We start from the raw sequence: 12485 nt of genomic DNA on the forward strand, positions 1-12485 counted from the left end.
ATATATAAAAGCATACATGTATATGCATGTATGTTTTTTCTCTGCAAGCCTAAAGTTGTATGTCCTAAGAGACTCGTAAGAGTGGAAAGGACAGTCATTGCTATTGTGTTTGTGGGGGCAGGAAGGGCTTTTCTAGCAACACTGCATAGAATTGTATTCAGTGTTGGTTCATTTGCAGTTCCAGTGTTCTGGTCTTTTTCAGTAGGGAGCCAGACCTCCAAGATGCATCCTGTGGATTTAGTCAACTGTAATGCTAATTCCTCAGGTCTGCAAGGGTCAAACAAAAGCCCCTCCTTTAAGGTGCATATTCTAACAATACCAAATTTTGGAAAACACACATCAGTATAACACTACTCACTTTGATTAAGCAGTTTCTCCTAATAGGTGGTTAGGTTGCAGAGGTGTAGAAACCAGTGTACATAATACAAATATATAGAATCATGTGAGTACAGATGGAATAGCATGGTGGTTAAGGAGTTTTAAACGAGAAGCTGAGGCTGAATTCTTCTGCCTTCACTAGTTGGATTGTCTGTCTGATGCTGTGTAGTTTAACTTAAAAAATGCAGAAATGTGATAGCAATGTGAAGAGAATGTTTTAGGTCCTCTGAATTGATATTTAAAAATATATAGTGTCTACAGATACAACTTGAATTTTTGGTCTTCAGCATTGAAATGTGTGGTAAGACAGTGTATTTAAGTTTTGTAACGAAGGCATTGAGGAAGGCAGAGGGATTGAACTGTGTGTGTTTTACAGCATAAAAAATATACATACAAAATGGTAGAGAGAAACCCATCCTAACAACTGGCAGTGGTTGCGTTATCCCTAGCCTATTCATCTGGTATATATTGTAGCATAATTCTTTGAGGAGAACTCAAGCTAACAGCAGAAATGTTTAGATTTTCAAGCTGCTTTGAGTGTTAAACATATTAGATATCTGAGTAGACATTAGTTTGTGGCCTGATATTTATTATCACAAATGAAGGCATACACCCAAAATATCAAGTGGCAAAACCACAGAAGTTTGACATATGGTTATCCCAGCTTCTGAAGGTTAGACATCTGTATAGCTGTTCAGCTAGAGCTGGCATCTCATTAGTGCAATACAAAAATATACTACAATGAATCTTGAGTCTATAAAACAGCATAATAGTCTAATCTGACGTTGCTTTCTTTCTGCAGACTTTAGTTACTTTGTGTGGAAAAACTACATCAGCACCTTTAAATCTAGAGTAGGTCTCTAGGTTTATATCACCAGTCTCTGGCTGAGATCAAACTCTTGAAAAATAATCTAGTTTTTCTTAGAAACTACAATATCCTGAGGTGATTATGAAAACTTCAGACTACTTTCAAAATACTTCTAGAATACTCAGGTGTTTAACTGTGTGCATCTTGAGCTCCCATTCCATTTAAAGTGCATAGCAGTGCTTAAATATTTTGCCTATAGAATCAAAGCATTTCTTGCCTTTTAAGAGGCATACTACTCAGATTTTTTGTTCAATGGGATAATTTTATAAATCTGATAGTGCGGCTTGTCCTTTCATTGTGACATAAGCAGAGAAGCTCCTAGAATAACTTCAATGGGTAACTAATTCTAAAAGAGAAATAAACTAAGGAGTCCTGTGGCAGATGGAAGCAGTGCATTTTAATTTTAGGCATTTGGCACTGGTTTATTTCACAAGTTCAGTTTTAATTGACTAGCAAATCAAGAGCTAAACCTTGCTTGGCCCAGACATCTTCCAGTTTCCTCTCGTTTGTAGAATCAGCTGGCCCACCTGCCTCCCTACCAGCTTTTTCAGTAATATTCTTCCTTTTCAACAGCTAAAAAGAACAATATTTAGCAGTTTTTCCCGTCAAGAGTTCTCAGTGTATTTTGCCTGCTCCCATGAATATCTCTGCTTTTCTCAGTGTATTTTGCCTGCTCCCATGAATATCTCTGCTTAAGCAAAGCTGTGCTGCTGCCCTTCATTCCAGAGAGCATGAATCATCTTAACTTTGTATATTTCTGTACCTATCTATATAAAGCCAATAAGGATGGGGTGGTTCCAGTTTTGTTAGGCTTCAGGCCAACTCCAGAGTATGTAGAGTTTAATATTGTATGGATTGCATGCAAGTAACAAGGTTTTGTTTAATAAGAGAAGGCATAGGGTCAGCTCTTCCCATGCCTGTCCTCTTCCCGTCTAGTTTCTCAGCAAGGAAAACATGATTTGGCCTATGGAAAAATGGACCATCTCCCTTCTTTTCTTCAGCCTGCTGTTAGGGAGAAACTTTGGGAGTGGTCGTAGAATATCCTTGTGTGTGATGCTACTGCATCACGTAGTCTTCCCTGCTAAAACATGGAGGGAAGAGGTCCTAGTTCTGCAGCTGCAAGGCAGATTCTCGTGGAGTTCAGAAGTTGAGCAGAACAAAAGGGCTGGAAGCTGCTGCCTGGGGTCCCTGCTGCTTCCTAGTGGAGACAGGGCTCTTTCTCTTTCCTCTACTCTCTTTTTGTTTGGAGTCCATAAAAGTATTTTGACTATCTGATACTTCCAGAAGAAGGTGGTCTGTAATGCTGCATCTGTTCAGAGCTGGCTCAGTAGCTGTCTTCAGGGAGGAAGGCAGAAGTCATCTGGCACACCACGCTGCACAACTTAAAATGACAAACTCCTCATTCTTATGAAATGAGTCCTGGCTTAGTTAATATCCACACAGAACAGTCATCAGTGTTGCTTACTTCCAGCCCCTGCAAATTGCTCAATGATTTCTTCAAGACTTGCTGAGGTAAAGAGTAAGAGGGGCCAGGAGAAGGCTTTAAATATTGAAGTCTCCTAAACTTTTATTAATAGATAGGATCCTACTGCTAAACAAAATGCTAAACATATTCTAGGACCTCAATGACAGACACTGGAGACATGGCAAGTTCTTGGTTAACAGATTGTTAATTTCCTTCACTGTTACCCTTAATGCAAAGGCTTTTAGTTTCTATCAGCATGTAAACCTCAAAGTTTTCACCTCTGTAGATGATCTACTAGATTAGGGCTTTTCCTTAATCATTCTTTTTTACACACAGAGTGGCCAATACTTCTTAGAAAAAAACACTTTTTTCTCTTAAGAGATGTTGAAATAAGACTTATGTTGAACTGAATGGTTTCAGCACTTGCTGAAAGATGCTTGTGTTGGTGCGATGCTTCATCCTTTGGAATGAGGGTAGCATAGGGTTGTTTGCTGTAATTTAAAAAAACGTTAACATATTTGAATATTGGAGTTTCCAATAGCCATTCCTGAGCCTTTTATAAACTACATTTATGAATGTAATCCTGAAGATTATGACCAAGGGCCCTTGGCTATAGAGTCACTTTGTTGCTTTTAACTTTGTTTTTCTATCCCAGTCAGGAAGAACATTCCCATTCTTGTTCAGAACAGAAACAAATTTAAGAATTGCTTGATCCATGCAAAATGGTAGTGAAAAGCTTTCTAGTTTGTAGATGTTTATGATTTACTTTGAATATTTACTGCATTGACTTTCTTGTTGTCTACAATTTATTTAAAGAGGATTTTCTTTGTTTTACAAGTGATCTGTAAATTGCAAAGCTTGTTGGCACTGATGTATCGGAGTGGGAAGCTGCTGACAGAAATACGTGTAGTGAGCAGTTCTGGGCTTTTTTTCCACCTCTGCAGCTTCCTAACAGTGTTCTTTTGAGGCAGCCTTATACTGAGTGCCCTACGTTCAGGGACAGATACTGGTGTGCATCCATTTCAGAAAACGTGCCTAAAGTTGGGCTTCTGAATGAAAACCCTCATTAGAGGGTTGGGTACCACAACTTACTCTTCTTTGTAATTGAGAATTTGACTTACCTGCACTTACCATACATGCAGTTGCCACCTTGCAGTGCTGCTTTGGAGATCAAAAGTGATCAAAACCATGTTGTTAGCAACCTACGCAATGGTGATAAGACTTTCTAATTTATAATTCCCATGAGTTTCCAGAGAGCTTACAGTTCAAAAGTAACAGATGTCACAGCTATGCATTGGTGACAAGAGTGTGTTTTTGCATACTGTTTTTTTTTAGGTGATTGGAGTACTTGACAATACCTGCTGAAATTTTCTTGGTTATGTGCTTATGAAAGAAATATATTTTTATTAAAAAGATACGTCATAAAATTCTCAAGTGGTGTTACTTCATGACAGAGAAACAACGAAGATTTTTCAGAGCCTTCAGGCAAGATTATCCGTTTCAGGGCTCCTTACTCTGCCAGACAATGTATTAGACCTAAGTATAAATACACTTCCAGTAAAACAATTGAACAAACAAATCCAGCTCATGGGGATAATACATTGCCATTCATTGTGCAGATTTTGTTAGCAAAGGGACTCGGCCTTGCAAGACATTGAACGCCTTTCTGACATTGTCTCAGTGCAACCAGGTTAGGCCAAGACCGCCAGTACCACTGCTGTTTTCTGTTCATTAATTTTATTTTTTTTTTAATTGCTGGAGCAATTACTACAATCTTGTGTGTTATTGTCTAGAATTAAAGTGAAAGTGAAATAACTTTTATGTAAAAAAGATAGTTTAAGTAAAAAGGGAAATGAGTTACCTCTGTGTCTTCCTGTAACATCAATACTGCACTTAACCAGAGACAGACCATTGTCTTTGTTTCTCATTCACTTCAGTTACTGTTGGAGCATAATGCTAGACCATCTGCCTTATGACAAATTGTTTTTTGTTTGTTTGTTTGTTTGTTTTGTACTACAGAACTAAGTTTGGTTTCTTGTTCCATCAGTGCTTTGCATGCTGTCTCTGTATGCTGCTGTGTTAAGGTAGTTGTCACAAAAAGTTGCCACCATTATTTGAGGTTAGTAATCAAGATGACCTGCCAAACTAGTGATAAATTTATATGAAAGTAGTATATAATTCCTTCCCTCCTTATGCATCGTGCTGTCTACATACAGACAACTTGCAGGTGACCCACTGGATTTGGCCTCTGAAGGTCAAAGACAGGGAGCCTGTTTGAAGCCTTGGTAGTTCAGGAAGCAATGTAACGAACCATGATGCAATGAGGAGTGGCTGTGAGGGTCACCTGTGGATATGGCCTTGTGAACCAAGTGAAATGTACTGAAGTAATGTACGTACCTGCTCTGGGTGTCTTTCTGTACTCCCTTGTACATGTCACTGACTTTATACGCTTGTTATTCATGAAGGAAATTTGGCTAAAACAGTTACGGCATTTATCCATAATAACAGAGAACTTAGTGCCCCAAACTTGCTAAAGTTATAAGTGGAAAAGAGCCTTCTGTTTCATGCTTTATTCCTAATGGTTCTTCTCAATACTGGTAGGACAGTAATTGGTTAAGAGCACAATTAGTCAGAGTCCTTTATTCGAGTTGTTACTGGGTCTAACAGCTGCATTATTGGCTTGTGTGCCTTTTTTTTTTTTTTTTAATTTACCTGTAAATGTTGTCTGAACACTCACGTCATTAACATTTGTGAGAGTAGGCATTTAGCTGTCAGCCTGTATCCGTGACAGAGAAAGTTGATGTCCAAAGGACAGATCATCCTCTGACGTAGTTAATGGTGATACATGTAATTCTCCTGCTCTTGATACCAGTTGTTCTTACATCTTTTCTGAACAATGCCATTCTTTCCCTTCTTAGAAGGGGTGTGTCACAAACCCCTCCTCTTGAGGTATACCTTCAGGAGGGCTGCCACATTCAGCCCTGGGCTGGCAGATGTGCATCTGTTTGAGCACTTGCCTAAATCTGCTAGCCTTGATGGGTCTGTAGCACCTCAGATGGGAAAGAAAGCTGTAGTTGATGTTCTTTGCCTACTGAGGTAGCGTAAGATGCTGCAAAGTAAAGGAAGGATGTGTTATATAATGCAGGGTGGGAAAGGAGACTTCTACAATGAAAAAAATTACAAGCTAAGGTTGCCAAATTTTCCAGTATTTGGTACATTTAAAGAGCAACCCTCAGGATAATATAAATAGCTATAGCAGAAGATAAATATGTATCTTAGAATATAAGTATCTTCTGCTATAGGGAGAAAAATATCTTCTGCTATAGGGAGAAAAATATCTTCTGCTATAGGGAGATGAATCCCAACTGAACTGAAATGGAGCCACTCAAGAATATTGTTTTCATTGGTTTTGGTAGCCAGGCATAGAAAGCAGGTTTAAAAATGTGTGAGACTGGGAGGAGAGAGAAAGGCAATACAAAGACTTTCTCCAGAACTAGTTTTGTGAGTGCAGCAGAAAACCTTAACAGTGCATGTGTGTTGTTTTTTTTCCCCTGGGGTAATATGAAACAAAGCACTGCATTCTGTAAACTCATGGGGATTATCTCAAATGTGTGTCGCTTAAAAACATCAGGAAAAACATTTCTGAAGCTGCATAAACTCACTAAAGCTTTCCTTCTGTGTGGACTTCACCAGCAGCTTGTGAAGAAGCCAGGATTCCAGTCCCCAGGCTGTCTGGCTTTTTATGGGTTAAAATACTGCATTATTGGCTGGCCCATTTTTTGAATTTGCTGCCAATTAATCTTGCTCCATACGTAATCTTCTTAAACCTCTGTAGTGCAATGTGATGTATATTCTAACTTGAGTTGCATAACTTTAATTTCCTGAAATAAACTCCAATTGATGCTCTGTTAGGAATACAGTATTTATAGGTATCATTTGTATGTTACTTCGTGGGGCATAACCCAAATCATCATGGAGTGGTTCAGAAATAGCAGGCAACAGCCGTAATACTGAGAAAGAGATGCAGGTCAGGGGTTCAAACACAGAGATTAAAGGGATGACTTCTACCCTACTGTCTTTACTTTGTCATGCTTGCTGTAAGTAGATGTCAAGACCCTGTGGTATATAAACCCCTGCGCTTGCATTTCTCTCTCTTTTATTTTTTATTTTTAGTTAGCAAACCTGATCATTTTCCTCTGCTGATACTTACAGTAGAAATCTTACTGACTTTAGTGGAAACAGAATTTCCTGTGGTGATTAAAACCACAGGTGCTAGGATTAAGGAAGGCCTTTTTTTTTTTTTTTTTTTTTTGGTGGTACATACGCTAAAACTGGAAAGATACAGAGAAGATTAGTGTGGTAACCCCAGGGCTGACAAGCAGATTTGGAAGAGAACATGAGAGGATCAAACTGGGAGGTATAACCATGGCGGAACTTGTCTGGCATTCACGAAATTTTTATCAAGGCTTCAGTCTTAACTAATTTGAAGATGGGAATTGGCTGTTAGAAGAAGGAACGCCTTTGAATGCAGCACTGATGTGTGTTTGCAACCTTTTTAAAAAACAAATGTATATTTCAGGATAGGAATTTTAGCCCATTGGTGTTGATTTCCGTAGTGTCCTGCAGTACTCTTTGGAGAGCGTGGGCAACTTTACCACCAGGGAGTTATTTTCTAGGATGTCAAATCCAAGCTCCATAAGACGGGTAATAACCATAGCAACGAAATGCAGACTAATGGTCATGTTCCTTTCTGTTTGTAGAATTCTGGGACTTTTGCAGGAGAGTTATTCTAAGGGCCAGCTATAATATCTCAGTACCTCCCATTCCTGTAAATTTTAGTAATATTGACTTGAGGTGTCTTGGGATCGGGATCCTGTCTGATGTTGTTGTTTTCGTAGTACCATTTAGATGTATTTTATTAAGGTACAGTTCTAAATACAGACTGCACACTGCCTTGTGGACATTACTGCTTACTGTAATACGGTGTTCTCACTTGGTGGTGGAGGGGGTGGCATTCCACAGGATCCCAGAAGAGCCTCCTGAATGGCTTTCTGGGCCATATCCTGTTGACAGTTCTCTTGTGGTCATTTCCACAGAGCTTACTGACTGTGTTTGTGGGAATGAGAACTTTCGTGTATGTATGTATTCCACTTTAATTTATATATATACACATACATATCAGAAACATACCTTCGATTTGCCAGTTGGCAAGTAGTTACACATGCATGTGTATATATGGATAGCAGTCTTGCGTGTTAAACAGTGTGTTATATAAAGTAGCCATTATCTTCTGGAACACGAGCGTTGCAGAAGGGGGCTGGGGCTGTGTGAAATGCAATCCTCGCGGCAGTGGGGCTGCTTGTATTAGTAAGGTCAGCAGGATTTGCTCTCAAAATTCATATAGGCATTACTGCACACAGTAATGAAATGTACAGCACAGAAGTGTGGACTTGTACTTCAGTAAAGATAATAAACAGAAAAATCTAGAGGGTTATTATGGTGTATATATTAAAATTTTCCATTATTTGTCATCTCCTTTTTGCCTTACCTTTATTAGGTGTCACCTCAGCTCTACAAGTTGAACCTTCTTATGCGTGCTTTTATAAAAAGGAGAATTCAAAAGTTTTTGCCTAGCACCCTGCATCAGAATAGCTGAGATTCTGCATGACCACAGCAACTGCTGCTGATTTCTGTGCATGCCACAAAGAATTAATTGTGCAAGCATCCTACAGTCGTCATCAGTGTGCGAGTTTACAAAAGTCACCTCTTAACTTTTAAAAGTTATTCCTCTTCCAACAGTGTTCTTTAGTGTATGAAATGTGGCCGGCCACCTTACTTAATGACCTGGTCGTCAGCAGTTTTAGAAAGATTATTGCCTTTGTATTTTGCACAGCACATTTGCGTATAACCAAAACAATCTAAAAAGAAACCACAAATTGTAAAATCCTGACCACATAATTTTTAAGTTAATAGGAAACATGAAACTTTTAAGTTTAGTGAAGTAACTTTCCAGGTGTCCCTGTTTTTCTAATAAACAGTTACTGTTTATTAAAAAAAAAATAAATCAATATATAAAAAGACGGTATTGTATTGAATTAAAAGCTCTAGAACAGATGAGTTCTGTTCTTTCCCTGTGTAAATGCTGAGGGCCAGTTCCTGCTTTCTGACTTACAAAGCTCCCACTGACAGCAGCCACACAGGGTAAGTCCATTTCATAGAGGTAGAGAGAATGGGCAAGTGCAGGGTTAGTTCAGCTTTAGTGCCTGGTAATCCCAACAGCTTTTGAAGCTAGCGGGTGCTCATTAAATACAAACTGTTTTGAAATGGATAAAAATAAAGAGTGTTTCAGGATAACACACAAAGCTGTGATTAGGATGTCTTTTGACAGCTATCTGAAACTTAAAGGTAAAAAGTGGAAGCTGAATTACCTGTGGAGGGCACGTGATTATTAAATTCTGGTGATATTGCTCTTTGTCCAGCTTTGAAGAGCGCGTGCAGTTTGGCTTGGTAATCTCTGATAGCCTCTTCTGTGTAATGCTTCCTTTAGTGAGGTAAAGCTGTCACCCATTTAGAGGCTTGTACCCTGGGGAGGAGGAGAGACAAATACATGCAGCGGGGAGATTTGGGAAGTGAGATCAGATAAGTCATGGTGTGTATATCATGATGTATATGTTCCAGATATTTTCCATTTGCAAAATGGAAAGTCGGTGTTTATGGACGCCAATGTGCATTTTAATGATTTGGCGAGTAGGTAGGTGTCCTTTCCTGGGGCGAATCAGAGCAGCTCAGGCATGTGCGATGGGCCAGCTGCAGCTGTTGGGGATTTAGCTCAAGTAGCCGGGGCTTTCGTAACAGAAAAGCCAAAGCCTGTCTGTGCCGCTGCTCCCAGGAAGTCCTGCGTGGCAAAAACATCACCATGGTGATACCAGAAAGTTGTAGGGAATTCAGCTTTGTTGCAGCAGTGAGGCAAAATAGAGATCTGAACCCGGGTAAACCTGACACCCCATGTCACACTGAGAGGGTCAGAAACAGAAGCAAACAGGCCACCTCGAATGTGAACAAAACAGATGGGTTTTAAAGGGACTAGGAAAAAAAAAAAAAAGTTTCTGAGGAAACATTGCCAAATCAGAAGGAATCGCAGCAGCATTCAAAACCTAGTCAGCCTGGTGTGCTGTCAGCCTGGAGGCATCCCTGGTGACTTCTGCAGAGGGCTTCTGTGGAGCTTGGGCCTCCAGCACCTCTGGCTGCAGGGGGAACCCATACTGCCACAGCACCAGGCACAGCCCCATCTTCACAGTCCTACAGGCTATGGGGCTGCTTCTTGCAAAAGAGATGGCAAAGGGGTGTGTGTGTGTGTGTGTGTGTGTGTGTGTGTGTTTACTTTTCTCCAAATTTGAACAAATGCAAGAATCTGGGGGGATCTGGCAGGGCAGGAAAGTGTCGAGCACTGTCCCCAGGGCTGCTCAGAAGCCCCCAAGGCAAGCACTGGGCAGTGCATTAACAGCAGCCAAATGTTGTTACTGGGCCATGGGGTTAGAGCAAGGTGTTTCTCCATGGGTTTTGCTGGAGCTTTTGGAGGAAATAACTCAATAAGCCTTTCCTTTAGAAGTATTTGCAGTTGAGGCACCTTGTGCTGCAGCGCTGGTTCGTCAGCTGAGCAGTGAAGTCAGCTGAGCTGTGAGATGTAACAGCTCAAGGAACTGTCCCCTTGGTTTTGTACAGGTGTGTTGCAGAAGTGAAACCAGCTGAGTCTACATGTTGAGATTGCTTATTTATTTGAGTAATTCTGGAAACGTTGCCATTCCTCTCACTGCAGCTGTGTTTTTGAGGTCAGTAGGAGTGGGACATTGACATGCACAGCAGTAAAAATGTGATGTTGTGGCCCAGACGTTTAATCTGGCCTTGCAGGAATTCATGGATTTAGGCAGAAAGCACCATTAGCTCTTGGACTGGGGACGATACAGCCTCGCAGTGACAAGTGCCATACACACCCAAGTACTTCTAAAGGATGAAGAGTAAATTTATTTCCAAAAACTGCATGTGCACAGTACTTGTAAATATATATCCTCAGCTCCTTTGTCTCTCTGCATCTCTTCCTTGCAGTTTGGCAGCATTGGCAGGACTCCTCCGTGGGGGAATCCTGCACAATGCAAGCAGCACACCGCAGCGCTGTGACCTCCCCAGCCTGTGGCTGTCATGGTTTGGAGGAAGACCTTTTCTGTGCAGATGCACCAAGAAGGAAGAGGAACGTTAATTCAGAGGGGGCTTTGGGGACAGAAGGGGTGAGGGGAAGGAAAAGTCTACCTAAACTTTTTACAAAGTAAACGCTGATCAACAGGGCTGATAAATGGGCTGTGAAAGAGCTTCGCGGCACGAAGTCGCGGGATGTGTAGTGGACCCAGGAATGATGTTTCCAGAGCCGGGTGCAGCCGTCCTCCCGAGGTCACAGCACCAGCCCCCGGCTGCCTGCACGGCCCAAGCCTGCGATGTTCGCTGCGGCCGAAGGAGGCAGCGGAAAAAACTGAATGACGGAGTCATTCCGCGGGGCTCCAGAGCTCCTGTCAAGTGCGGGCGAGGAGGTACGAGCACACCTCGGGGAAGGAGCAAACGCTGCTCGTCCCTCCCTGCCGGGCAGGGGCAGCGAACGTGCAGAGAAGGGAAGGGGCAGAGCGCGGGGGGGGGGGGGGTCCCTCCGGGGCGCTCCCTGCTCTCCGCCCGGGCTCCCACCCGGCTCCGTTCCTCCTCTGGAGCAGCGCTGCCGCTCGGCCCGATGTAGTACCGGGCGCAAGCAGCCTCAAAGCCTTCCCTTTTAAACAGGAGGGGGGAGAGAGCCGGGGCGGCGGGGTGCCCCCCACGGGGGGGGAGGCGGCGGCGGCGGGCGGCGGCGCCCCGGGCTGGCTCCCCGCGGCCCCACCACGTCACCCCGCGGCGGGGCGAGCGGCGGGGCGGGGCGGCCCTATAAAGGGCCCTATAAAGGGCCGTGTCCCCGCGCGGCCGCGATGCTGGCTGCCGCCACCCGTCCCCTCCTCGCCGGGAGCGCCGCGGCCGGGGGGCGCCGGGGGGGGAGCCGCCGGGGGGGGGGCAGCGGCGCGGCTCGGCCCCGGGACGCTGCTGCCGAGGAGGCGGCCGCGGCGCTGCCTGGCGGAGCGCGGCGGAAGGAGGAGGAAGAGGAGGGAGCTGCGAAAAAAGCGCAGCGGCCCGGGCGGGGGTGGGTCGGTGCATGCGGCGCGGGGCGCAGGCAGCAGCCGGCGGGAGGCGGGCGGCCGGAGCAACACCAGCAGCAGCAGCAGCAGCAGCAGCAGCAGCAGCACCGCTCGCTGCCGGGCCTCGGGGCTGCGCGCCGCCGGCCGCACACGTGCGCGCCTCCCCCGGTGCCGCAGCGCCCTGCCGTACCCATCACTTCTTCCCTAACTCCCTCCCTCCTTCCCTCCTCTTTTTTTTTTTTTTTTTTTTTTTTTTTTTGGTGCCTGTGTGCGTTTTCCACCCTGCTCCGCCAGCTCGCTGAGAACAGCCTCTTTTCCGACTTACGCGACTCGCGGGTTTGTTTATCGGTTTGTTCCCCCTCCCTACACCCCCGTCTTATTCTATTTTATTTTTTCGCCCCTCCGAATTTCCTCCAGTCGTAGCTCCTTTTTTGTATTATTATTGTGTTTTTTGTGATTTATTTTTTTTTTTCACTGACGCCTCCCGTGCGTTTTTCGATCGCAAGCCGTCCTTGCGGTCCGTTTTTTAACTGCATTTTGTCTGCAGATCTTCCCTTTGTTTGCACACATC

The 12485-nt window shown here is 43.5% G+C and overlaps 1 protein-coding gene across 1 annotated transcript in view; it reads left to right on the forward strand.

Annotated features, from left to right (window-relative positions):
- Positions 1 to 11058: 11058 nt before the first annotated feature.
- Positions 11059 to 12485, forward strand: part of TGFB2 (transforming growth factor beta 2) — a gene marked incomplete at both ends in the record, with an annotated part of 71038 nt that continues 69611 nt past the window's right edge. The window contains 1 exon segment of the mRNA XM_084283408.1: positions 11059 to 11290. Within this exon segment, the coding sequence (XP_084139534.1) occupies positions 11059 to 11290 (232 nt within the window).

This window comes from Netta rufina, assembly GCF_964035555.1.
Source record: "Netta rufina genome assembly, chromosome: 3".
NCBI classification, from domain to species: Eukaryota; Metazoa; Chordata; class Aves; order Anseriformes; family Anatidae; genus Netta; species Netta rufina.